This window comes from Ursus americanus, chromosome 17 (genome assembly GCF_024610735.1).
Source record: "Ursus americanus isolate L20-20 chromosome 17, mUrsAme1.1.p, whole genome shotgun sequence".
Classification (NCBI taxonomy): domain Eukaryota; kingdom Metazoa; phylum Chordata; class Mammalia; order Carnivora; family Ursidae; genus Ursus; species Ursus americanus.
The window spans coordinates 7,389,566-7,417,418 of NC_142143.1; the positions used below are offsets into that span (position 1 = coordinate 7,389,566).

General features: G+C 52.4%; 1 protein-coding gene across 4 annotated transcripts; it reads right to left on the reverse strand.

Annotated features, from left to right (window-relative positions):
- Window positions 1–1,674: 1,674 nt before the first annotated feature.
- TEF (TEF transcription factor, PAR bZIP family member) lies at window positions 1,675–26,923 on the reverse strand. 4 transcript variants are annotated; one of them, XM_045779575.2, is made up of 4 exons: window positions 26,690–26,923; window positions 12,250–12,567; window positions 6,490–6,710; window positions 1,675–5,305 (listed from the first exon to the last, which is right to left on the reverse strand). In XM_045779575.2, exons 1-4 carry the CDS (start codon window positions 26,754–26,756, stop codon window positions 5,090–5,092), a joined length of 822 nt encoding a protein of 273 aa, XP_045635531.1. In that variant the 5' UTR covers window positions 26,757–26,923; the 3' UTR covers window positions 1,675–5,089. The 4 variants fall into 4 exon arrangements, with proteins under 4 accessions (XP_045635531.1, XP_087724797.1, XP_087724798.1 ...); XM_087868671.1 differs by lacking the exon at window positions 26,690–26,923 and adding an exon at window positions 16,842–16,995; XM_087868672.1 differs by lacking the exon at window positions 26,690–26,923 and adding an exon at window positions 16,899–16,990.
- Window positions 26,924–27,853: the final 930 nt, after the last annotated feature.

The window sequence follows — 27,853 nt, forward strand, 5'->3', positions numbered from 1 at the left end:
TGGACAGAGGTCACAAGCCACCTGGAGGACTCAGCTGTGAGCCCAACTTGTGTGTAAGCCTTAAGGGCAAGTCACATCCGTTTACTCTTCTGGTCTCAGCTTAAATGCCACCTGCAGACAGGTCTTCCCTGATCCCTCCACTCGTGTCTCTCCCAGTTCCCCAGTCTTTTCAGTCACATGACTTAGTATGATCCATCATTTTCTATTTTTGTCTGTGGAATGTTTGTCTTTCCTAGCAGATTGGGAGGGCAGGAGGCACAGCTGACACAGAATAGACACTTAATAAATATTTGCTGAATGAAGTTTCTCTAAACTTTGGTTTCCCCATCTGTACAATGGGGTTAACATTTCCCCTCCACCTCCGTGAAGTTCAAATAAGATAATATCTCAAAGCACCCAGCCCAAGCCGAGGATACAGAAGGTACTCAAGATACTGGGAGCTAGAATGAGTGGCAGGCTGGGCTGCAAGGCCTCTGTAAGCTGTGGGGAGGTGGGAAGACCCAAGCGTTTGGTTGGTTAAAAGACAGAATATGTGGCACTATCCTGACCCCAGGGCCAAGGACGGTCCGCCTGCTTTTACTGTTCAGGGAATTCGAACTTAAAATTTGAAACCTATTCTGAATTTCAGCTCTGCTGCTGTTATTTGGGGCATATCACTTTGCTTTTCTGAGCCTGTTTATTTGTAAAATAGCCTTAAAAACTTTTTTCAAAAATCTTCATTTTAAGTAGGCTCCACACCCCAAGTGGGGCTCTAACTCACAACCCTGAGATCAAGAATCACATGCCCCACCGACGGAGCCAGCCAGGTGCCCTGTAAAGTGGCCATTTTTAAAAGCCCACCTTGCCAGCCAGTCTGCAAACTCTAAATGAGTGCTCTTCCCCTTTGAAACAAAATTAGGGACGGTTCCTGGTCCCTCAAGCCACAGGGACCCTGAGCATGAGGACATGCGACTTGGGGAGGCAGGACAGGACAGTCTTGGTTGTGAACAGGCAGCTCCAGGTCTCGCTGGGCCGGCAGGCACCACCAGATCCGCACAGAGGGAGCAGAGGGAGAAGGGCAAAGATAGGGTGCAGGTGGGGGAGGAGGGGGTGGATTTGAGTTGGCTCTGCCGAGGGTGGTGCACCCTATTCTGCCCCCACCCCCGATGAAAGCCCCCAGGGACCCCAGGCCAGCCCTGAGCAGGGGACGTGGGGACACCAATGATGAGTAAATCAGTAGCTACGACACGGGCGCCCTGCAAGTGGCTGCACCCTTGTGTATAAACGTATCTTCTAATTGCGGGGGTCTCCTGGCCACAGACAGAAAACTTGGCCAAAGGAGAAAAGGAAAGCCCCTGAATCCCACCTCCAGGACCCCAGTCTTAGTCTTTGTACTTTCTCCCTTTTACATAGTTGCCGTCCAGGGTTCCCTGTCTGGGAACTCTTTTCCTGAGAAGTTCCCCGTCTTTCTAGCATTTGTACCTCACTTTTTCTTGTTCCAGCTGCTTTGGATATGATATTTGTCCTTCCTCAATACACTGTAAAGTAAGCACGCAGAATTACTCCCATTGGACGGATGAGGAAACCAAGGCACAGAGTGGCCCAGACAACCCAGCTGGTGATGCAGGGGTGCCTGGGACACACACAGAGGAAACATGGGAAGAGGGGAGGAGGACAGAAAAGACAGTCCCACAATTCTCATCTCAAAATATTTAATTTTGTTTTGAAAAGGACACATTCCCAGCTTCCCTCCCTGCCACATCACTCCAGCCCACCAGCAGCGACACATTCGCACGCACACACGCACATAAGGCCAATGGGCTACAGTCTGCTTCTGCCCTCTCCGGCTGCGAAGAAGGGGTTTTCTCCTTGCCTCCTTCGCCCAACAAGGGTAAAGGGGAGAGGGGCCCGCTGGAATGCCGGCTCCCAGGGGGGACGCAGAGCCCCACACACTCTTATCACATGCACTTAGAAAAATAAAACCAAGTGGTGTTCTGGCATCCCCAACACCGTAAGATAGCAATATCCACCTGGAAGTCATCTTTGCCATTTTCTAGAAAAATTTATTGCACTTAATTAACAGATGTTAAAGGAGCTCTGGGGTGGGGCTTTGCCACGAAACCAGGGGTTCCTGGCCCTTTGTGTTACAGGGAGCAGAGCTCCCAGGGCCATGGATGGAGAGCTGCCCATCACAAAGGGGCCCTCCTCTGCCCATCACAAAGGTTCCCAGGCCTGCCACCCCACCTCAGCCTGGAGGACTGTATGAGCTGCCTGCCCAGGGCCCCAGCAGCCCCCCTCAGCAGGGCGGTGCTTACCCAGAGTCAAGGGTCACTGCCCAGTGCCGTCCCCAACCTCAGGACCCGGACAGGCAAACCCCTTCCTTTGGCCAAGGGTAAGAGTTACCCAGGTCCTCCACAAGGTGCTAGCCATCATGAAAGCTCTCTCTAAATATATATATATATATATGTCTATATCTAGATATACATTTATTATATGTATATTCTCTCAACATTCTAGCTCATTCATGATTTGTCTGTTCTGAGGTTGCAACGAGGCTGCCACGAAGCTGAAGACAGGGAGCTTCAGAAGGCATGTGCTTCCCAAACAATCAGAAACCGACAACGGCAGCCATTTCTGCTGGCTTCCCAGCCTCCAGTGCTCCTTAGAAGATGTCAAAGATCTGAGCACCAGAGCTGTGCTCTTTGGCTGTCAGCCCCAAGGAGGGAGTCAAGGAGACTCCCAATTCCTGATGGATACTGAGCAGGCAGCAGCCCTCTCCTGCTCCAAGCACCCATTTCTTAGGCCTGGGAAGGAGACACGCTTTATCTGAGCGCTCCTCTTCCCCAACATGTCAACCTCCGTGGACCCTTCCTTCCTGTCCCTGCCAGACTTCTGACTCAAAGGAGCTCTTCTGAAAGGGGCCAGCAGCCACACTCTTTCCAAGTAAGCACTTTGGGAAGGAACCAGACACTCACTGCCTGGCGGGGAGGAAAAGGAGGGCACCAAGCAGGCAGAAGGTGAGACAGAGAGGAGACAGCAGGCCATCATTCCACCCACTGGGTGTGGGGGCGGGGGACATGGACACCAACCAGAGATTAAATGTCCATCCTTAAAACAAAACAAAACACAACACAAACCGTATACTTTCTGGCCAAAGAAAATGAAGAGCGCTGAAGTTGGAGGCTCTTCTACCAATTACAAAATGAGAACTGCCCTCTTGGTGGGTAGCCAGACCAGAGAGAGAGCGCCCGGGAGGGCGAGCTGCCCAGGGCAGGACACTAACATGCCGGATGCAACGGCCCTGTTGTGGTTACAATAGAGTGAGAGTGAACACGGTTTTTAGAGAACCACAAAGTCAAAATCAGGAGGGAGGGGGTGGCCTCCCTTGGCCTCAGGGACCCTTGTCAAGTACCCTGGAAGGGCAGGTGTGCAGGTCCCTGGAGGGCCGTGGCATTCCCCTGGGGTGTGGTCCATGGCCAGTGCATGGTTTCCCCCGGTCTTAACATCTGCTGTGAAAAGTCTTTCAGGGTCAGGGCCTGGGACTCGGAGCCACCACTTTAAATAAAGCCAGTGGTAAGCACGACAAAGTGTGCCTGTCGCCTCTGACCCCTTTTTACCACAGGCTACCTGCCCTGAGCAAATAAATACACCCATCTCCAGGTGCCCCAGCGGACCACAGTGAGCAGAGGGTTCCACGGCTTTCCACAACGAATCTTCTAGGTACAGCAAAAGGACGACTGAGTCCATCGACACAAGAGAAAGGAGCAGCTGTGAGGCAGTGGAGCCACAGCTGCAAGGACCTCTCCCCTCCACACGACAGCCAGGCTTGTGTAGGCGGCCGGTGTCTCCTGGGACGCAGACTGAGGGGCCCCTAGCCCGAAGGAATGGCCCAAGAGCTGAGCTGTGACCCCTGCAACCCCTTACCGGGTCCTGCGGGCTGACACTCTGGGCAGCTCACACGTGGGAGGGATCCTGAATCAAGAACTGGGAAGCCCTCTTCTGTTTTTAGGGAAAGTGGACTCTGGCCTGGCCCACACTGGAGAGCAGAGCAAGAAAAAAGGGGAACTTCTTGGGAAACATGCCCCAGCTCTCCGCCCACAGTGTATGGGGCCGTGGAGGCCGGTTTTCTAAACACCATGCGAAGGGGCATCCTGCCTCCAGGAAGTTAAGCTTCCTAGGCTGGGGGGGGGGGGTTCCTTTTAAATCCAAGATCTGAGCATGGTCACTGGGTGAAAAGAAACAGTAGGCTCCAAGGCCCAGTGTGGTGGGACAAAGAAGTTTCAGGTGGCCTCCACGAGTGCACTAGAGAAGAGGAGATGAAAAGGCCTCCCTCTGCACTGTGGTCAAAACTCGGAGACCAGCCGCCCTGGGAGTCCCTCCCCCAAAGCAGATGAAACATGGGGAGAGCCCTTCACCAGGACCTCCTCCCTGGCTTCCAGGCCTCAGAGCCACAGGAGAAAAGGGGTGTGGGAGCTAAGAACAGCTGGGTGCACTTCTGCTGCAGGCCCCAGACCCACACCCCATCCCAGGCCGTGCAGAGACCCTGCTCCTGTGGCCTGGGCCCCGGCGAGCCACTCCGGAGGAGCTGCTTTGTCTACCTCTGAGGGAGATGGGAACAGATATGTGTCTCTCAAAGACTTTCTGGGGAGGACGAGGTGGGTGACAGACACGCCCCACCTGGAAATGCGCCCCGCTACCTGAGAAGACGTCGGGCGACAAGGATCACGACTCATTCTGTGGAGACAGGCTCAATGGCCCAGGCCGGAGACCAAGGGAGAGTCAGGGAAGCCTGAGCCCCCTGTGAAAGGAGATCTGTACCCCAGAGGTCCCCTTCCGATTCAAGTGGGACATCCAAGAATAGAAACTAAGGCTGATTCACCCATCTACGTAGATTCTCTCGCACCCCCACTGATGAGGAGGCCGGCCCCCCAGAGAAGTCGCCACATGCGCTGGCCATGTGATAATGAAGCTTGAACGTGAACGCTCCTGGAGCAGGTGTGCTACCATTCGACCATGACGAGTCATAAGTCTCCACGCGTGTGTGGGGTTTCAGGGAGCCCCCAGGCAGAGGTCTGAGGTGCAGGCAGCGCTGCCCGAGCGGGGGCACGGGTTACAAGGGCCCGTACTTGGTCTCATACTTGGACACGATGGTCTTGCACTTGCCCACCTCCTTGCGCAGCTCAGCCACCTCCGTCCGCAGCGCCGTGTTCTCCTTCTCCAGGAAGGCCGCCCGGATGGTGATCTGGTTCTCCTTCAGGCGCCGGGCATCCCGGGACCGTTTGGCCGCTACGTTGTTCTTCTTGCGTCTCGTCCAGTACTTTTCGTCCTGTGGGGAAGGGTCCTCTGTGGGTCTCTCCTCTTTCCCTATGAGGAAACCCAACCTTTCCCCTCCTGCCAGCACCCCACACCCCAGATTCCTCTTGAAACTCATCTGGTGCAGCCAGCCAAAAGCTTGGACCCCAGGGAAGGAGCTGCATGTGCCAAGGACACCGAGGGGCCCCAACCTTTCCCCAGGAAGGTGGAATAAGACACAAAGTCCTTGGGTGCGATGTGCAGCAGAGGGAAGGGGATTCGCTGGTCGCTGGCTCCAGGCTACTTCAAGATAAACCACTGTCCATGCCCGTGCCTCACTGTGGCATTTTGGTTGTGGCTAAAGGCCTGCACCCTGTGTCCAGTTCCCGGAGTTTAAATCTTGGCTCTGCCACTTACTCACGTGTAGAACTGTGTGAGCCCCTTAGCCTCTCACCGTCTCCTGTCCCTCATCTTTACGACGCGGGATAGTAACAGTGACTCCGGCACAGAGCTGTCTGGGGACTGAACAAGCTACCAGGTACAAGGGGCCTATACCAGTGCCCGGTGTAGGGTAAGGACCATACAGACGTTGACCGTCTCCACCGTCACTGTTACTGAAGCCTCAGAAGCCTCCTGAGGTGGGTATGGTTATTCCCACTCTACAGATGAGGCATCTGAGGCCCGGCGAGCTCTAGGTGGCAAAGTGGAGTTTGAACCCAGGTCTGCCTGATGCCAAAGCTTGGGTGAAATAGGTTCCTTTGAGTTTTTCCTAAGAAAGGATGGAAAGACTACAAAATCCTCCTCTCCCTCCCACTCTCCAAGTTCCTACAAAAGCATCAGCTTGAAAGCTGCTTGCTCCTCCCTGGGGATGGCAACATACAACTATCTTTTGTCCTTCAAAGCAAGGGCTTGTTCAACCCCAGTTCCTGTGGTCTACTGAGCTCTTGCCCGAAGGCTGGGCCAGAGCCAGGAAGCGGGAACATCACCACGGTGGCGGCCAGGAAGAAAAGACAAAAGCTGCAGGGAGTCACACTGGGGCCAAATGTTACCTGACTCCCTTTCTTTCTACCAACTGCTGCAGGATAGGGCTCTGTGTTCTGAACTCATGCCTTTCTAAATGGTGTCCACAAGGAGAGAGGGTCCTCCACATAAAACCAAACAGGAGGAAGCACAGCCTCTCGGCTCTTGAACCTTCATTTTTAAGAGATATCAGGTTACCTTCTGCTCATCGGGGACAAAGACCTTCTTGGCCTTTTTGATCATGGGCTGGGGCTTCAGGTCCTCCTCTGCAAACTTGTGCTTCCGAGGGTTGAAGAGCTCCCCGCCGGGGACACTGGAGAGGACCAGGTCAGCAGGGTCGGGGTTGAAGTTCACATCCACCTCCACGCAGTTGGGGTCAATGGGGCTGGGTGTCTCCCTCTCCTTTTCCAGGGAGGATTCTGAAAGACACAGAGGCAGGTGGTCCTGAAGCGGCCCACGGGACAGCAAAGACTCACATCCCACACCCAGACAGCTGCCTGAATCTCAAGGATGCACCAGCCACTGCCACTTGGAGGGAAGAAACACAGCAACAGCATTGGCCCCCAAGCTGGCGTAAGCGATTCCGCTCAAGAACACAAAGACGGAAACAATTCTTTCCTGTAGGAACAAAATGCTCAAAAGGAAACAGAGGCCCTCGAATAAGACAGGATTTTCCGATTATTTCCCCCCCCAGAAATGTTAAGCAAAACATTAAATCATTATACCCCCTTAACTTCCTGTGGTTTCAAGTTCTCAAATAATAAGAAACAGCTGAATTTCTCTGTGAACTATTATGGGCTAGGGACACAGACTGAACAGCGAAATGGCTTCCATTTTTGAATCCCTCGAGACGTATCAGTTGAGGTGCTCATTCAGTCTTAGGACAACTCCAAAAGGCAAAGAGGTGTTAACCTTATTTTACAGATGAAGAAACTGAGGCTCAGAGACACAACCTGGTTGTCCCAGGGTCACACAGATGGGAAGTGACTGAACTACAATTTGAGTCTGGGTCTGGCTGACTGAATCCTTGTTCTTTGCCACCCTTTCCGGCTGCCACTTTGTAGTGGACATTTGGTTAAAGGCACTTTCAGAATTCAAAGGTTATGCACGCCCAGAGATAAGTTATACAAAAAACAAAACAAAACATACCTTTGGCCTGCTCATTCAGTGCTGTTGATAGGAGTACACAAAATTTCAGTCAGCAGATATTTGTTAAATATCAACCACATTCCAGGGACTGTCCTTGCAAAGACAGAGCAGTGCACAAAACAAGTAAAAATCCTTGCCTTCGTGGAATGTTATTCTAGCGGGGGAAGGCTGACATTACACAAGATAAATTAAAAATATCTATAGGAGTGTTGGGTGCCATGTGGCTATTTGGGAGGAGAACATTTCAGAGAGAGCGAACATCAAGTGCACCAGGATGTGCACAGGCAGACTGTGGCGTTCAAGAAACAGGGAGGCAGCCAACGGAGCTCGCGTGAAAGGATGGGAGGAAAGAGTAAGAGGACAGGTCCAGAACACAAAACATAGAGCTCTGAATCCCCAGAAAGCAGTGGTTTTCAACAGGGGATGATTCTGTCCTGCAGGAGACATGTGACCCCACAAGGAAGGGGGGTTCTGCTGGCACCTCGTGGGTAGAAGCCAAGAATGCTACTAAACATCCTGTGATGCACAGACAGCCCCTCCCCCCACCCCAACAAAAAAATTATCTGGTCCAAATGTCAATAGTTCCAGTGCCTTTGACTTCTACCCTGAGACGGAAGCAGCCCCTGGAGAGTTCTGAACAGAGGGGTGACATGACAGGTTTTCACCGCATTGTGAGCATAAACTCAGTGGACCCTATTAGAGGGGGTTAATTACAAAAAGGGCTGAACATCAGGAGAGTGAATGACCAGGGACCAATGTGGTAACTGTGGGAGCACCGCAGCTGCCAAACCCTACACCCGCAAGACACACAGCCAGGGTGCCAAAGCCTGACAACTAGGACTCCCACACGCTGCTGGGATGGGCAGCCAGGGCTGCAGCCACTTCGTACACTGTGTGGTGGAACCTACAAAGGCTGAACGCATCCGTGTCTGATGACCCAGCCCCACAGAAATGCACAGATGTAGTCGCCAAAAGACACGCACATAAATGACCACAGCAGCGCTGTGCAGAACTTAAAACTAGAAGTGCCATCCACCGTAGAATGGATAAACGTGGTATGATCGTACGATGGAATCGTTCAAGCAAAGAGAATGAACAAACTGCTAGAGGTATGATATAAATTTTCCTCACAAATTTGAGGAAAAACAGCTAGACAGAGCATACATATGACTTACGTCTTTTAACAGAAGGAACTGAACAATTAAGAGAGGGAATTCTCCTTTCATTTCTACCATGTATACAATTCTTCAATATAAAACTTACTTTACCTGTATTGTGGTTTGCTTCTGCCACAGGAATATTTCGTAAGTATGTTTTGTAAATATATTTTGTTAGTGTAAAGAGATTCTGATGCCCATATAATTTATATGTGTATTATAATGTTAGCTATAGGCACCTACAAATGTCAGACTATAAACATAGTTAACTTATAATAGGCAAAAACAAGAATATATAATATACATACATAGAATTAATATACAATTCCATGTATCTTTGGTGATGGAAATAAGGACAGTCATTACCTCTGGGTAGTAATGACTGAACTGGGGTCACAAGGTATTTCTGGGATACCAACAGTGTTCTATATCCTGATTTGTGTGGTAGTTACATGGGTGGGTTCACTTTGTGAAGATTCATCGAGCTGTGAAATGGGCATTCCTGTATGCCATACTTCATTAAGAAGGCTTACTTAGAAAACAAAATGAGGGCGCCTGGGTGACTCTTTTGGCTGAACTTCCCACTCCTGGTTTTGGCTCAGGTCATGATCTCAGGGTCGTGGAATTGAGCCCCATGTCTGGCTCCATGCTCAGCTCAGAGTCTGCTTGATATTCTCTCTTTCCCTTTCCCTCCGCCCACCCCCTGTGCTATCTAAAATAAATAAATAAATCTTATAACAACAACAAATCAAAGACAAATGCCACCTAGATTGCCTAAGGTATAAAACGAGGACTCATTTCCAGCTCTGCCCCCTACCCCCCACACAGACCCAGCCTTCTGGGACAACCCGATGAGCGCAGAAATGAGCTGCCTTCAAACAAGAATTCAGCTGGAATCAGCTGAAGCCTCCAGATCTAATCAGTTTACATGAGAAAAACAAGGGGCAGAGGAACGTGTTAAATGGCACTACAGGGGTATGGTCAGAAAAATCTAGCATGTGTGGGGGCGCCTGCGTGGCGCAGTCGTTGAGCGTCTGCCTTCGGCTCAGGGCGTGATCCCGGCGTTCCGGGATCGAGTCCCACATCAGGCTCCTCTGCTATGAGCCTGCTTCTTCCTCTCCCACTCCCCCTGCTGTGTTCCCTCTCTCGCTGGCTGTCTCTCTGTCACATAATAAAGTCTTTAAAAAAAAAAAGTTTATAAAAAAGAAAAATCTAGCATGTGTGAAACCCTACAGGATCAATGATCAGCTTCTTCAACAAATAAATTGCAAAGAAAAAAAGGAGAGGGGATCCTACAGATTACAAGGGATTTAAGAGAAATAACTAAGTGAAATCTGTGCGTCTTGGTTGGATCCTGATTCAAACAAACTGTAAAACAGTAACATTTTTTTCCAAAGATTTATTTATTTATTTATTTGAGAGAGAGTATGTGTGTGTGCTTACGGAGGTGGGCAGAGAGAGAATCTCAAGCAGACTCCCCAGTGAGCACAGGGCCCAATATGGGGCTTGATCTCATGACCCTGAGATTGTGACCTGAGCCAAAATCAAGAGTGAGACACTTGGGGCGCCTGGGTGGCTCAGTCGGTGAAGCATCTGCCTATGGCTCAGGTCATGATCTCAGGGTTCTGGGATTGAGCCCCGCATCAGGCTCCCTGCTCAGTGGGGAGCCTGCTTCCTCCTCTCCCTCTGCAGGTGCTCATCCTGCTTGTGCGCACGCTCTCTCACTCTCTCTGTCAAATAAATAAATAAATAAATATTGGGGCGCCTGGGTGGCACAGCGGTTAAGCGTCTGCCTTCGGCTCAGGGCGTGATCCCGGCGTTCTGGGATCGAGCCCCGCATCAGGCTCCTCCACTGTGAGCCTGCTTCTTCCTCTCCCACTCCCCCTACTTGTGTTCCCTCTCTCGCTGGCTGTCTCTATCTCTGTCAAATAAATAAATAAAATCTTTAAAAAAAATAAAAAAAAATAAAAATAAATAAAATCTTAAAAAAAAAAAAGAGTCAGACACTTAACCAACTGAGGCACCCAGACACCCCTCTAAACAGTAACATTTCTGAGACAACTTTTTGGAAATTTGAATACTGATAGATATTGTCAATTTCTTATGTAAAACTGGTATTTTTGTTATGCTTCTTAGAAGAACCTTTACATTTTACATACATATTGAAATATGTACAGATGAAATAATATAGTATCTAGGAATTTATTTCTTTTTTAAAGAATTTATTTATTTGAGAGACAGTGAGAGAACACAAGCGGCGGGGGGGAGGGACAGAGGGAGAGGGAGAAAGAAGTAGGCTCCGCACTGAGCAGGGAGCCCGACTCAGGGCTCGATCCCAGGACACTGAGAGAGATCATGACCTGAGCCAAAGGCAGACGCTTAACTGACTGAACCAACCAGGAGCCCCTGGGATTTGATTTTAAATAATGAGGTGAGAGCCTGGAAGAGGTTATGGAAACCAAGATTGATTATGAGTTAAGAATTATGAAAGGTGAGTGATGGTTACATGAAAGTTCATATAGTAGTCTCTTATTTTTGTATCTGAAAGTGCTTCCATAATAAAAAGTTAAATAATAAATAAAAATAGAGCATGAGAATTCCTTGGGTTGGGGGGGGTCCCCTGGGTTCCATACCAGCTCCTGGGATCCTTCCTGGGAGCCATCAGCCTGTGTGCCTGTAACTGAGCCTGCAAAAAACTTTGTAAGGGGGACGCCTGGGTGGCTCAGTCGGTTAAGTGTCTGCCTTTGACTTAGGTCATGATCCCAGGGTCCTGGGATCGAGTCCCGCATCCAGCTCCTTGCTCAGCAGGGAGCCTACTTCTCCCTCTGCCTGCGGCTCCCCCTGCTTGTGCTCTCACTCTCTCTGATAAATAAATAAAATCTTAAAAAAAAAAAAATTGTAGGGCTCCCTGAGACAGCAGCTATGCCTCCTCTGAAGGGTTCATGTCCAAGCATGAAAATAAACCCACCCACCCACCCCAAGCGATAAAAACAGAAAAAGGACAAGAGGATAAAGGAAGAGTCCCGGAGATGATGCTTGTCCTGGCAACATAATGCCTTCCTCATGCCAGTGCCTAAGCAGTACCCGGCCATGGGTACATCCTGGCTTCAAGTGCTGCCTCCACTACCTACCAGCTGTGTGACCTTGGGCAAGTTACTTCTAGTTTCCTCACCTGTAAAACAGGTATTAGAATATCAGTGTCATAAGGTTCTTGTGAGGACTGTGTGTTAGCGCCTGGCATGGAGTAAGTGCTAAATAAATGCTAGCTGGTGGTATTATTATTATTATTATTACTATTACTACTGCCTGAGCTGCCCAATAAGCTGTGGCAAAGAGCACGCAGAGGGAAAGAGCAGTGCTGAGGAAAAGCAGCATGGGATTTCTGTCCGTAAAGCCTCAGACTGGAAGGGCTCACTCCACTGTCCCAGGCATCTGCAGCACGCCAACCCACAGAAAGGCCCGACTGCGCTGATGTGGTTGCTATTTTCATCTCCAGCCTCAAGGGACTGTGCTCAACGGTGGGGTGCAGAGGATTTCTCCACACGGCAGGCCCACCAGGACCTCCTCTGAAAGGCCTCACTGGGTGTGTGGACTCAGCAGCCCTCCGTGGGAACTGGGCTTCCCTGGATGGGCCAGGTGGCCAGACACCCACCTGTGCTGGACGCGGTTTCAGAGGGCTGAAAGACGGCAGTGGAGGAGGATGGTGGGGATGCCGTGGAAGAGCTGGCTGACTCCTTCCCTTCTAGCTCGGCCACAGGCAGCAGCAGGTTCTGGGCCAGGTGGGTGGGGCTGGCGGGGATGCCATTCTCCAGCAGGAACTCGTCCAGGTCCATGTACTCCAGGTGGAAAGACTCGCCGTCGTAAGGGATGGTCTTGTCCCAGATGGGCGGCATGAGGGAGGCTGAGACAGCCATGGTGCTGGCTGCCGCAGCCTCGTCTTCCTCCAGCTTCTCCTTCCCTTTTTCTTTATCTGCAGACACAAAATCTGTGATGAGCCACCACACAAGAGGGTAATTCAATCTCAGGAGGTGAGCTGTGGGCCTCTCGGGGCTGACTCCTCTGCATCTGAACCCTGATCCATCCCATCAATTTCAAGAGCCCACTCTGCTCTCCAGTTATAACCTGTTGTTTGACGCAGGCCCAGTGGTCTCCTTCAGAGATGGCAGCGCGGCCTCACCCATGCCTCGGCCTCCCAGAATGTTCTCCACAAGTTCTGGGGCCTGATGTGGTCCCAGGATTAATTCAGAATAGGCTGTGGGATTGGCATCTGCAGAAGAGAGGCTTCGGGGAGGAAATGGAGTTTCTGATATCTTAGTAATATTTTAGGAAAGGATATTTTAGGAGTCTTCAGACCAAGAACTTTTGTGTTCTCCTGTCCTGTTCCCTCCAGCCAAGCTTCACAGCAATCCAGCCTAGGGCTTGAATCCCAGCTTTGCCCCCCATCTGCTATGATGTGTGATTTTAGCCATGTTACTTAACCTCTCCGGGCCTCAGTGTACTCCACCGTAAATAAGGATAAAGCAACTCTTTGGTGAAGACTAGAGATAACATTTTTTTTTTCAAGATTTTTATTTTTAAGTCATCTCTACACCCAATGTGGGGCTCAAATTTATACCCTCGGATCAAGATTCGCATGCTCCATCGACTCAGCCAGCCAGGTGCCCTTAGAGATAACATTTGTAACTGTCCTGTAGGGTTCCTGGCACACAGCAGGCATTCTCTATGACTGTAAGCTCACTGAGGGCAGAAACTGTCTGATTCACTTCTACATCTCAAGGACCACTACAGGAGCAAGCCAAGGGAAAATGTGCATACTGAATGAAAAATGCTGGGTTTGCAAATTGACTCCCTTTAGGTTTATTGGATAGAGAGGGCTTGGAGCTGTCTTTTCAGGACCCTTTTCAGAGCAACCATTTCAAGAGACCTCTAGCCTTGAATAAGTAGAGAAGGCTGAAGGCAGGATTTCTGGGAAGAAGGACAGGGGTGGAGCTGAAGAAGAAAAGCTTGTTCCAAAAAAAAAAAAAAAAAAAAAAGCTTGTTCCCATTCAAAGGAAAATTAATCAGTTAGTGGGGATGGTTCCCACCTAATTGTCTCAGCCCAAAAGCTATGCACGGAGGTATCCAAGAAAGGGCAAATTAAGAAAAAAAGATGAAAGAAATGTGACAAGGTTAGAAGGAAATCAAAATGACAGGGAGGCTAATCAGGGAAGTGGGAGATAAAATCATGACAAGTTCATAATGGGCTTTCAAATTGAGGGAGACAACTTTGAACTCTGGATTCTGAAGTGAAAAAGAGAAATCAAATATGATTATGTTGGAAATAAACCAGTCATGCATGGACTCCTAGACCACAGTCAGCCAAAAATCAGCCTGTTGGTCCAATAAAAATGGACACACCCAGTGTGTTAAAAAGGTGGAGGTTTTAACAAACAGAATTTGGTCACGGCTTCTAACCTGAATTGTTGCAACTGCCTTCTGTACCAAGCTTTGGTTTAAACCAAATGGGAAGTAAGAAAGCCAAGCTTTGGTGGGCTGGGTGGGCCAGATGGCCTCCCTGTTCTCCTCCTCTGAGATCCTGACTCTACATTCTGTTCAGAAATGACTGTGACCCATGTTGGGTGAGATCATGGGGCTCAAAGGAGGCAGGAAAAGGGAAGAGACAGAAAAACAGCCATACTGAAGGACAAGTAAAAATAAGTTCCAGGTTTTACCTGGTGTAAGCAATTAAAAAATATATTTTTAAATTTTTTATTCTTTTGTTTTAATTTCTTTTAAAAATGTATGTATGTGTGTATGTATTTTTAATGATTTATTTTAGAGAGAGAAAGAGAGCACCAGCAGGAGGGGCAGAGGGAGAGGGAGAGAGACTCTCGAGCAGACTCCATGCTGAGCGTGGAGCCCAACACCAGGCTCAATCTCAGGACCCTGAGATCATGACCTCAGCTGAAACCAAGAGTCACACACTTAACCGACTGCACCACCCAGGCACCTCTAAATTTATTTTTAAGTAAGCTCTACGCCCAATGTGGGGCTTGAACTCAAGATTCCAAGATCAAGAGTTGCATTTTCTAGTGACTGAGCCAGTCAGGCACCCCAAGAATATTTTTAATCATGTTTTCATAATTTTTTTAATAAATTATAATCAGAGTTTTAATTTTAAGTAGTGATAAAGGACTAGGCCCATCACTCAGGTCACAGGGACCAGGTCAGGTCGGTGGTTGCCAGTGATACAGTAAAATGCACCAGACCAGGCTGAGAGCTGCAAGGCCTAGTTAGGTGACCTTGAGGAAGCATCTTCAGCTTCTGAGCCTCAGCTTTCCTCATCTGGGAAGTGGGGATAATATCTTATAGGACTGCTACAGGAGACGAAATAAGACTATGTCAAAGTGCTTTGTAAGCACTGTGCAAATGTAAGGCAGAATCGTTGTTATCGATGGTTGCTACTTGGTACTCTTGAATAAGAACCTGAGAGATGTGTACACCTGTCCCAGCAGCTTGTCTCATCCCTACATCTGGAACAAAGCACTGCCTTCAAAACAAAGAAAAGAGTCTGTGCAGATAAGGTTCCAAAGCAGGAGGGGAGAGCCTGGCCTTACCTGATGTGCTGAAGCTATTTATAACTCAACAGTGACAGCCACAGAGATGGGAACCTCAGAACACATCCAGGAAAAGAAGAGAAATAGCATTTTTAAAAAGAAAATTAATTCCTCAAGACAGCTAATTCACAGAAGGCTTATTCTTTCCCAAATCCTTGGACTACACTGACGGTTCTTAGAAATTCAAAGATCTCATACTGAAAGCATACCTCAGTGCACCTAAAACCTCACAATAGGTGGCACTCCTCCTGTGCCCTCAACCTCATGTTCTCAAGCCAAAAAACAGGGCCAAACCTGCTTTCCACACAGGCTCCAGGGACCTTTGTGGCCTAGGAAACAAGAAGCAGCCCAGCCCTGCTACAGTGGTCCCAAAGTCTAGGGTCAGCCCCAAACAACGGGGTGAAAGTGCCACCGTGGCCTCATTCTGACCCTCATCCCTCTACCTGCCTCGCCCCAACCTCCCCCTGGGAAGGCGCCTCGCATCCCTTTGCCTGACACCCCTCCCCCACCTCAGCAGCAGAAATATCTCCTGGGTGTACCTAGTAGCTGGGGATACGCACACGCAGGGATGAAGAGAGGTCCTCCTCCCAGGAGCGGGGAAGTCCATATACAAAGACAAACCGCCACCGTGTATCAGCGCTTCTCAAACTTTAGTGGACTTTGGAATCACAGCGGTGGGGTGCTCCTTCAAATGCAGATTCCTGTCCCAGTAGCCGCAGATTCGGTGGGTGAAGGGTGGGGCCCAGGAACCAGCATTTTAAACTAGCATCCCAAGTGATTCTGATGCAGGCATCCCCAGAGAAGGAGCCCTGGAGCGTCCTTTAAGTGGCAGCTACGACCCCCACTGGCCACTTCAGTAACCCCTACACGTCGCGCGCGCAGTGAGGCTGCCCGAATGAATCTCCTCACCGCGACCCCCACCCCGCCCTCTGCCTCCAGCCCCGTCCCCTCCAACCCCCATCTGACCTAGCCTCTCTCCAGTCGCCCCTACCTTCTCTTCCCAACCCCCTTGCCTCGCCCTCCAGGCCCCTCCGCAGGACAACTACACCCTGACCTCCGACCTCCCCGGCCCCGCCCTCGCAAGGCCCCGCCCCTGCAGGAACCCCGCCCCCAGGCGCGCGCAGACCCCCTCCCCTCACCGAGGCGCGCCTCCCGCGGGGGGTTCTCCATCAGCTTCTTCAGGACCAGTGGGAAGGAGCCCGGCAGGCCCCTCTCCCCAGCTGCGCGCCCGGGTCCCGGTCCCGGCCCCGCCTGCGGCTCCACAGGCGGCTTCTTTCCGCCGCCCGCGTCCGACATCGTGCCCCGCGCTCTGCTCGCGCGCCTCGCCTCCCCCGCCCGCCCCCCGAGATGGGCCGGAGCCGTGCGACCCGCAGCAGCTGCCGACACGGGCAGCTACTGCGCAGGCGCCCAGCGGCACCCCCACCTCCCTCCATCCCTACCCCGCCTGCGGACAGACTCTGGCACATTAATTATTCATGAGGCCAGGCCAGCTTCCCCAGATCGCGGCTTTGGATTGGTGCGCCCGGTAAGGAGGGCAGGCGCAGCCTTCCGGGCCGTGATTGGTTAGGCCGCCGGGTCTTAGCGCGGCACGTGTGGGGCCAGGTGAGGAGCAACGCCGGAGGCCCCGCCCTGTCCGCCCCTGGGTCACCTGATTGGCGCCTGCTGGAGTCGGTGTCATGGGCCCTCTTCGGCCGCAGCCCCTTACCCTCAACCCGCGGTTTCACCTTCGCCTCCCTCTTCATAACCCCCGCCCTCTTCCCAGACCACCGCAGCCGTTCCCCCTTCCCTCTCATCTCAATCTCGCCACCTCCCGGACGCGCCACTGAAGGGAAGCTGGGCTGGGCGTGGCCACGCCGGCCGGAGGAGCCTATCAAATCGCCGGCTCGGGCCGCTCGGCCGTCCCCCTGCAGATCACGTGGAGCCGCAGCCGAGTCTAGTAGCGGGGGGGAGGGGAAGAGGAGGAAGGCGCGGTGCAGCCAATGGGGGGCGGGGGCGGGGCCCCGGGGCGGTGCACGAGGCTTAGCACGTGCGGGGCTGCGGCGGGAGGGGAGGGGTGGGCCTTTTTGTTCTGGGGACTCTGCTCAGGGTCGTGGGACAGGAACGCAAAACCCAGCGAGCTCCCCTCCTCCCCCGCGACCCAGAGGTTGGCTGAGGGCAGGGCCGCAGACGGCGACCTGCCCGGCCCGTTGGGTTGGCCCGAGCTAGCTTGGCCGCTGCTGCGGGGGGAGGGGAGGGTGTCAAGTTTCCCGCTGATCCCGGTTTCTGGTGCGGGTGTGGCAGCCAGATAAACACTAGCGTGGAGGGAGCATTCTTGAGGCCCGCGGGTGGAGAGAAAGGGCCGGCCCTGTGCCAGGGCTCGGGTACACGCTTCCGTCCTCCCACTTACTAGTTTATGACCTTGGGAAAGTCCAGTGGCTTCACTTGCGCCTGCTTCCTCATCCATAAAATGAAGGGGTTGGACTAATCTGTAAAGTCCTAAACAGCTCTGCAATTCTGTTCCTCTCTAGGACTTACCCTTCCTTTTCCTAGGGAAAAACGAAACAAATCAAAATTCCTTTACACAGGGTACCGATTACACACTGTGTGGGAGAACGTTCTCTTAAAACACAAATACTCCCTGGGGATTCCTCAGGAAACCTGTAAACGTGTAAGATGTGAGAGGGTACACAAATCTGGAGACGGTAGAGGAAGCTAATCCCAAACAGCGCCCAGAACTTTGTACCTCATTAGAGCACAAATCACACTCCGCATTGCACCCGAACAGTACTAGACTCTCCCTGTCTAAATTCCCCGGGGTGGGGGGGCCGGGGCTTTGGCCTGTTTATCTGGTTTCTCACCAAGAGCCTGGGCTTCCAGTGTTCAGGCTGGGAAATGGCGGAGTGCAGGCCTTGGTGCATGGGATAGGTGCGTGACCACCAACACCCGCCTAGCTGGAACCTGTCCAGCTGATGCAATCAGAATTTTGCTGGGAGTTGAGGAGGAAAGAGAAGGTGGGCTCCTAAGCAGGCCTGGTTCGAAGGGATTCTGGGAGATGGCTGGGACAGGGTGATGGCATCTGACTCCAAATTCAAGTTCTTACTGCCACGCGCGTTGCACTTTGGGCGCATTCTGGCTCATACCTCCAGCCAATGGCTTCACATCTCCAGGCCTCCTTTCCTGGTATATCAAATGGAGGTAGGACAGGGTCTACCTTTGGGGTTTCCATAAGCCAATGCACTGCACAATTGTAAACCTGCAACGAATGGTAGTTTTCATAATTTTACTAAAACTCATGGGTACACATCCACTGCTTGTGGTGTATGCCAATTCTCTGTTCAGTAGAAATACTAAATTGTGCACAGAAAATCTGTTGACTTGTTGGTGGGAATTATGTATGTGGCTAAACAAAGATATCTTTAGGGGGCGCCTGGCTGGCTCGGTCAGTGGAGCATGGGACTCTTGATCTCAGGGTTGTGAGTTTGAGTGCCACATTGGAAATAGAGATTACTTAAAAATAAAATCTTAAAAAAAAAAAAAAAGATATGTTTAGGAGAAACTGACCTAGAGGTTTTCAGAAACAAATTTCAAAGGGTAGCCCAAAGAAACGGACTTGAAGCTTTTTTAAAAAATGGCTGTCGTGGCCATGGAGAGACTTGCTGCATTGGAGCTGAATGTCTATTTTCTTGGCTAATGTGACATTACTGAAGGGGAAAACAAACGATTTTCAAGGTATTAGAGGAGGATTTGCGATAATTTAACGGTGAAAGTTATAACACTTTATTTATAACAAGGGTGGGTGTAGTAAGAAGGAGTAAAGATTCACATTTCTTCGTAAGCTACAGTTATCCAAAAGGCGTAATGCCAACTCCATTTACCACCCAGCCTGGAGCAACTAACCTAACAGGCAAGCGGCACTTTCGAGGAGCAAGACAAGCAGCTTGGGACTTTAAAACTCAGTTTTGAGGGGCACCTGGGTGGCTCAGTCGGTTAAGTGTCTGCCGTTGGCTCAGGTCATGATCCTGGAGTCCTGGGATCGGGCCCCGCTCGTGCTCCCTGTTCAGCGGGGAGCCTGCTTCTCCCTCTCCCTCTGCCCCTCCACCTGCTTGTGCTTTGTCTCTGCCTCTCTCAAAAAATAAAATAAAATAATATCTTAAAAAAGAAAACCCGGGGCACCTGGGTGGCACAGCGGTTGGGCGTCTGCCTTCGGCTCAGGGCGTGATCCCGGCGTTCTGGGATCAAGCCCCACATCAGGCTCCTCCGCTGTGAGCCTGCTTCTTCCTCTCCCACTCCCCCTGCTTGTGTTCCCTCTTTCGCTGGCTGTCTCTATCTATCTCTGCTGAATAAATAAATAAAATCTAAAAACAAAAAAACAAAAACAAAACAAACCCCAAAACTCAGTTTTGATTCCATTCTCTTTTCGTGTCCTGACACTCCCCAGAAAGGTTTTTTTTTTTTTTTTCCCCTTTCTTTTCTCCTGAATAACCACAGGGTAAATGGTGTGTCACAAACAGTGCAGGAACATTACAAACATGTCCTCTCTCGTGCTTGCTTGCAGGCTAGGAGGTTAGCTACGTTGTGAACTGGCAGCATTTAACAGCACCACCCTGGAGGCGGGGTGAGAGCCATTACATTCTGGGCTGACATTACATTCTGGGTAACAGCCTCTGTCTACCCCGGCTCCTATCAATCAGTAAAGTGGGAATAACAGCGGGGCCTCACCCCTTCACACAGTGGAGGAATGGATGTTGTGAGAACTAGCTGATTTCCATAGTGTGTATGAGCCCTATGAAGAAAAAAACTCCCTAAGAAGAACATGTCATTACAGTTAAGACTTTCAAGGTATGAGGTGTTACCTCAGTGTTCTTTAGTGGTAGGGTTTCAACGCAATGACTTTTGAGGGAAGCGTTTGTTCTGGGGGACAGTGGTGAATTTGTGGGCTCGGGGGCAGGCATGGGTTGGGTCTCCCCTCAGCTGCTGACTAGCCACACGGCCTTGGGCAAGTGACTTCTCCTAAGCCTATTTGTCTCTCAGAAACCGAGGTGGATATGCTTACCTCACAGAGCGGTTATGAGGATAATGCGTGAGAAGCAATCTCAAGTGCCCACCCGAACAGCATGCGTCATGGAGTGGGTGGGCCGCCACCCTTCCCCTTCATTCAGGCTGTGCTGGGTCAGGAGTAGAATTATTTTGGGAGGCTGGGTTCTACAGCAGAGACACGGATCTGAAATCCATCTTCCTGAACGAGACTGGCTTGAAATTCTCTTTTATGTTTCAGAAACCTGCTAACCGACCCAAATTAAAAACTTGAGGGGTGCCCGGGTGGCTCAGTTGGTTAAGCATCAGTCAGACTTGATCTCAGCTCAGGTCCTGATCTGGGGTTCATGAGTTCAAGCCCTGCATAGAGCTCCACACTGGGCGTGGAGCCTACTTAAAAAAAAAACTTGCTAACAAAACAAATAACAAAAAACAACTTAATTGAGCATATGCAGAACAAGTGCCTCACATTAAGCCATGATGCCGATTTGGAGTATTATTATTTACATTTGAATTTCAGAGGAGCTACAACTCTAGCCGGGGAGCCTTTGGCCAGATACCCCACAAAGATCCATTTGGCCACATTGTCAGTATCCAGTAGGACAGCACCTCTTCCAATCTTCTGACTTTAGTGAGCATGGGGTGTGTAAGAACAGGACAATAAGAAGGTTTCCACTGAGCTCTCACAAAGCCCAGTTATCTGTGGGCTTTGCCAGTACCCAGGGAAGGAGAGCACAAAACTTGGTTCAGGGTAGTAACTCAGTAAATATTTGTTGGCTCGCTTTGTTGGCAGGGCTGGTAGGAAGGTTGACAAGATCTTTCAGAGCCAAGTCCTATACATTTGGAACATTATTAACATTGACTGACTTCGTGTTGGTTCACAGTGGAACCTGGAATAACAAATGTGAGCCATCCTTAGAGGCAAGTCCCCCAGCACAAGCCTGGCCCACAACTCGCATACCTGTGGCTGCATAGTTCTGGGCTGTGGTTTGCACCTTGGTCTCCGTGTGTTCTAGGGGAGAAGTGGTGGGTGGAGGCTCTTCACTAACTCTTGCCCATCTCTTCAGCATGAGTTTCCTGTTTGGCTTGCCTCTTGTCCACTCCCAGGGTTCAGATTACAGATGGAGAGCTGCCCCGAGAGTGCCATTTCCAGAGAAGCTATCACCTCCAGCCTCTGCCACGTCTCCACAGCCCCTGACACCCACAGTTTCTCCAGTGCAAGCTGCGTTGATGGTGCAGTGGTAGGGTGTGGGCTCTGGAGTCAGACCATCTGGGTTTAATTCCTACTTTGACAACTTCCCTAACTGTGTGATCTTGAGCAAGTTACTTAACCTCTCTGTGCCTGGATGTCAAAAGTAAACAATTCGGGCATGCTGCTGAGAACAGTACTTGGCACCTAGCAAGTGCTCAGTTGAAGTTAACTCAGCCTAATTGCATTTTGGGTTGTTCTGGGAACACCTCATTCCTCCCCGCCTGCTGCTTCCCCAAGAATAGTCGGGGGAGGGGGGCAGGACTTGCAGGCAGGATAGAGCAGCTTCACTTTCCTTTAGGATCTTCAAGACCCTGCAGGTTCTCCCCTCCACGGGTCTCTCCAACCTCCCCTCTTCCTTCTCTCCCCCCTTGCTCACCTTCTGCAGCCACAGTGGCCTTTTATTCCTCAGATACATGTCTTTCCTGACCCAGGAAAGGGCCTTTGCAGGTGCTGTTCCCTCAGCCTGGAAGTTCTCGGTGTTGCTTCTCCCCTTCACTCTCCTGGCCTCTGCTCCAATGTCACCCCCTCAAAGAGGCTGGCCCTGACCCTCCTCACTGCTGACTGTCGGTCTCTCCCCACTGGAATGCAAACACAGGCAAAGGGGCAATGTTTGGGTCGTTCACCCCCGAGCCACAAGTGTAGGCAATGCTCACTAAGCGCCTGGATGACTGAAGAGATCCTGGGGGATCTGGTGGGAAAGGAGGAGCCCGGCAGCAGGCAGAGCTGGGTTGGAAGCCTTGAGAAGTACGGGCCTTCCCTCTCCTGAGCACCCGTCTCCTCGTCGTGGAGTGGATAACGATACCTCCCTTGCAAAGCCACTTCACAAATGGACACGAGAAAGCTCACACTCGAGAACCGGTGGCTCTTAGAAGCAGGATTCATTCCTGTGGCAGCCTAGACTTGGGTCAGGCTCGTGGAGATGCAAAACCCTGTACAAGGGGCACTCCTGGACATGACTGTCAGTTTCTGGCACTCGACAGGAATGAATGGATCACATATCTCAGATGGGTGATGGTGGGGAACAAATAGAAAAGAAGGCTCCGAGTCCCTAATGTGGGAGGCAAGAAGAGAGGCTGGTCTGCACAGTGGCCTGGAGGGGAGCTGGTCCCTCCGAGTGCATGTCCTCACCATTTACAAGCGGTAGGATTAAAGGAGCTAACATGCCCAGTCACCTTGAAGACCCCCCCTCTGCTTCCTTCTCCCTGAAAGCAAACTTCACGATTTCTTAGTTTCTCTCTGGTTCCGCCGGGCTGCGAGTGGAGGCGACCACACGGACTTTCCCTGAGGCCAAGCTCGGGACAGCCCAGGCTGCAGAGTCTAGCTCTTCGCCCGCTTAACTCAGTCCTCCAAGGGGAGGATGCCCAGGCCCTTCCTGCGCACCCCTGCCTCTGCCCTAGCAAGTCCCACTGGATTGCAGCCTATTATTCATCGAGCCCTTGCTCTGGCCAGCACAGCGGGCACGGGTGGGTGCAGACAATGTCACCATGCCCCAGGAGCCTCAGCACGCGTTTCCAAGGAGACAGCAGTGTGTGTGCATGTGTGTGCGTGTGTGTGCGTGTGTGTGTGCGCGCACACAAATTTGCAACATCCAGTTCTTTCAAGGAGAATCTCCGCAGGTTGGAGGGTAGAAAGAGGGGAACGGAGGGTCTGATTACAAATGTGATGTTGGTGGAGGGAGCATAATGCCAGGCCCAGCGGCTCTTTGTCTCTCACAGAGAAAGCAGTGTAGCACTTCACAGTTTGCAAAAGCTTTCCCATAGGATAAGTCATCGAATCCTGGCAACACACCTGTGAAGCAGGTCTGCTTTGTACTTTGTACAGATTGGGGGTGGGGGGTGGGGGCCTGTCAAGGATACCCTGCTGGGTGGCCCACAAGTGATTCTAGTCAGAAGCTCCCTGAGGCGGGTACCCTGCCTGCCCAGCTCCAAGTGAGGGCCTTGTTCAACCTCCAGGTGTGGGTTCATGCCACATAGCTCCCTGCAAAGGAGGCTTAAGCAACCAAAGCTGGCAGAAAAGTGGAGGGCCAGCCTCTGAGCACAGCTGAGGCCCCATGGGAGGAGGGAAGGATAGGGTGTAAAGATCTAACAGTGTGGTTGAGAGAAACACGGTCTTTCCAGAAGCTGGAGAAGAAAGTGAGAGAATGCACAACCTGGAACAGAATCACCTCTTGGAAGAGGGTCCTCCAGGGAAAGAGCAGGAGTGAAAACAAGAATCATCCTTAGGGATCAGAGACCAGAGGCAGAGGGGAAACGGAGTCAGGACTCGGGGTACAGACCCCCTCTTTTGCCAGACATGGATTTGTCTGCCCTCAGGAAAGTCAAACTGGTGACCAGAGTGAGGGGCCACCAGGTGACCATTGTGACCTGAAGCCAAGGGAGGCTCGAGCCTGGTCAGCTCTGCTAGAGGAAGTCTGCTTGACTAGGGACAGGAAGGAAGTGGAGGTCTGCGCAGGCTGGTGGGAGAGGCCCAGGGGCAGCAAGAGGCAGAGGGACCCCAAGGCTGACTCTCGGGGAGCATCTCTGAACTAGAACACGGAGTGAGAGGCTGCAGGGAGAGCAGGGTCTCAGGAGAGCACACCTGCGATTTCTCACACTCTGCACGGGTTGCTTCTAAAATTCCCTCGCACCAGACCCAGGATATGCTCTGCACGTGACCCAGATGTGTGCTGAAGCAGTCCCTGGACTGGAGAAAGTGGGGAGTTTGTAAATAGCCTTCATTCCCCTGTGCAGAAACCACCCCTTTCACACCAAAGCGAAGGGTGAAGAACAATCCTGAGGGCAGGCCTGCTTTCTGGGGCAACTAGCTGTTTCTTTCATCTTCCTCCCATTGAGGTCAGAGGCCAGGGTCGGGGGACACAGGGGGAGAGACCTTATAAAGTACTTGCTACATGACTGCTGGAAATTCTAGTTCTGTGTGGTATTCTTTTTACCAAAGGATATTGGTTTTCAGGTAGATACATTTATTTTTATAAAAGATATGAAGAGGGAAACCTGGCTGGCTTAGTTGGTGGAGCATACGACCCTTGACCTTGGGGTTGTGAGTCGGAGCCCCACGTTGGGTGTAGAGATTACTTAAAAATAAAACCTTAAAAAAAGAAAAAAAGCTGGGGTGCCTGGGTGGCTCAGTCATTAAGCGTCTGCCTTTGGCTTGGGTCATGATCCCAGGGTCCTGGGATTGAGCCCCGCATCGGGCTCCCTGCTCAGTGGGAAGCCTGCTTCTCCTTCTCCCACTCCCCCTGCTTCTGTCCCCTCTCTTGCTGTGTGTGTGTGTGTGTGTGTGTGTGTGTCTCTCTGTCAAATAAATAAAATCTTTAAAAATAAAAAGCTGTGGAGAGTCTGGGAGCTTTGGAAAGTTGGGGGCAGTCACGAGTGAGGTCTTTGTGGGGTGCACTAATCCCTTTAGCTCTTCAACCTTCATCTCCTCATCTTATCTACCCATTGGCATCTGTCATTCCCATGGGACCTCATGCTTCTGACCCTCAGCGAGATACCACACGGGGAAATGATAAGAGGTGGCATGAAGCTCTGGTTCATGACCCTTGGACCAACCCAGCCATACCAGACAAACCGATCTTTAGTCAGAACTCGCCAGCTCTTGGAAAAGCTCTGCCTCAGAACCTGGGCAAGTCCCCTCAGCTCTGGACCCCAGCTTTGCCCATCCGCAGTAAGCAATGGGGGACTTCCCGGCAGTCTCCGGGACCAGCTGGGAGCCAGTGGCCAGCAGCTGCTGCCACATTTCAAAAGCTCTGTTATCCTGGTCCAAGGAGCAGCGCCCTGAGTTGCCCTGAGAAATTTTCTGCCCCGCTGAGCGCTGTCCCTGCAGAGCTGCTGGCCACCCAGCTGCTCCCTGTGCAGGCACTGGGCCATCCTAAGATACCCTACCTTCCTTGGGTGCCTGGACCAAAAAGGGAACCCTTTATCTCTAGCTTTTGGAAGGACTTCTAGCTTCACCCACCCACATGGCCCTTCAGAGATGGCAAGAAAGTCAGCTGCGGCTTATCTGCCAGGCTGAGTTGAGGGTTCCCTGAGAAGATGGGTTTCTCCTGGTTAGCAGCTGGGGGCCTGAGGCTACGAAGGCATAGGAACTCCTTCTAGGATGCCCATCTCTGGGGGTGGCCTGGACGGCCCCAGTGTTCAAACCACAGGCTGTGGTCTGAGGGACCTGGGCCCAGAGCTCTGTGAGAGAGCCCGCAGGGACCCTGCCCGGAGCTCAGGGAGCCACCTTCTCCCCTTGGGGTGAGAAAGAGGGCAGAGCCTGTGGTGTCTGTCCTCAGGTCCCAGGGTTTGGGAATGGCTGAGTCCTTCAGAAGTCCTGCGGGGACAACTGGGCTCTGGTGATGAGATAGATCAGGTGCCAGCACAGTAGGATGAGGGAGAGCCCGAGAAAGGTCCCCTGTGGGGACACGTGGGGCTCCTAAGTCAGACTCCGGCAGCCGCAGCCAAGGACAGCCGGGCTCCTTTACAGGCGCATGTGAATTTTAAGCCCTGAGGACCTGGGCGTGAGCCCCTGACATCTTAGAACAGGAGAGATTTGGAGAAATATGTATCAGGAGGGAGCACGGTGAGCAGGCTGGCCCCCAGATCTAGCCATGGGCTTGTTTCACAGGCGGAACTCAGGAGACACCTGGTGCTGGCGGCTGGCTCTGCCCCTCTGTCCACGCCCTCCTCTGCGGGCTCCCCAGCCCCGTGTTTGCCTGTGTCTCCTAGGAACCGGGGCTGCGAGCCTGTGGTCCTGTTACATAACAGCTTCCATCCCATCCAGGGGTTTAGCCCTCCAGCGAGCGGGAGCTGAAGCCGGCGAATGGAGGAAGGAGGAAAGCCTCTTTTCCAGACACAGGAGACTGCCCCAATCGGCAGTGGCTGCCAGCCCGCCGCCACCCCAACACGCAGAGGGAGGGAACTTGATCAACAGCGGTCAGGGCATTCTCTCAGCAGGGCGCTCTGGTCCTGCCCTGGCCCCACGTGAGCACAGCACCTGTCAGTGGCCACACGCTGGCCACAGCTTCCCAAAGCGAGCAGGCCTAGGAAGCAGCCCCGGAGTTACCGTGGCGCTCCTCGCTGTGTCCCGCTCTGCACCCAGCCCTCCTCCTGCCCAGGAAGGGGCCAGGGGCAGACCCCTCCCGGGGACCCTCCGCAGCTTGGAGATGCCTGTCCTGCCACTGTACCTGTGACTGCCCCCCCCCCCCCCCGGCACATGGGCAGCCAGCCAATGCAGGCCACCCCCGTTCCTACCTGTCCTCTTCTCTGGCCAAGGCAGAGAGTGCTCCAGCAGCGACTTGAGGACCTCAGGCATGTCCATGGCAGGGCCACTCCAATCCGGTCACAGCTCGACACGGCCTGGCAGGAGGTGCTTGCTTGGGGAGTTCAGAAGCAGCTAGAGAGGCAGGAGCTGGCCCGGGAGCCGCAGGCTCTGGAGGCGGGCGGGGCGGGAGCCCGAGGCAACCAATGGGCAGTAGGGGCGCCGGCCCACCCGTCCACCCCCGGCTCGGCCACCCGCCAGCTCCGGCTGCAGCCAGGCCTTCCCTTCCCGCTGCCTGGCAGGGCGGGCCTGGCCGTGCGCCAGCCGCAGCACGTGGAGCCACCGCGCCAATCCTCTGACAGAGAGCCCGGCCTGTTATCTAACTTTGCAAAGGGAAGTTCTTCCCCAGGCTGGGAGCCATAACCAGGGCCTGCCAGGTGAGAACAGTGAGATGGCTCCACGCCCACAGCAAGCGTGCACTGCACACTCAGGCACACTCGGCCGAGGGGCCGTGGTGGCCCAGTGCAGCAGAGGGCAGGGCGGGTCGTGGAAATCAGTGTGGGCCGGGACCTGAGACCCGGCACCCCAGGCAGCTCAGTACAAAGGACATACTATGTGTCGGCACACACAAGCACAGGAAGGGAACTCACACATTCACCTGCAAGCTGGTGAGCCTCGAGGGGTGCTGGGCATGTTTCGACGCTGATACCTATACGCTAGGCACTTGCGTCCCGCAAGGCACGCAGGTTTGCATGTGGTGTGGGTAAGTGCGGCTTTGCACCGTCTGCAGAGCCTGAAGCCTGCTCTCCTAAGAGAAGTGAGAAAACCTGCAGCCTGGGATTCCTTTGGTCTTCCGGGGAGGGGGACAGAGGCAGGTGCCTAGCAGACAAGCCCTGGGTGGGCAGGCAGAGCAGGCACCCCTGAAAGGGAGGAGCTCTGCAAACCTGGCTTAGACTTGTCTTGGGGGACGTCCTGCTTCCTAGCCCGTCCTGTGGACCGTGGTGGCAATTGGCTGTTTGCTCTCTGGCCCTCTCACCAGGACATTGGCCTCTGTGATCCCCAGGCCACCTGAATGTGTGGTCAAAGCCAAGGTTCTGTGTCCCGGCTCCACTGAAGACCGACATCAGACTTGGCTGGCGGGGTGGGGGTGGGGGGAA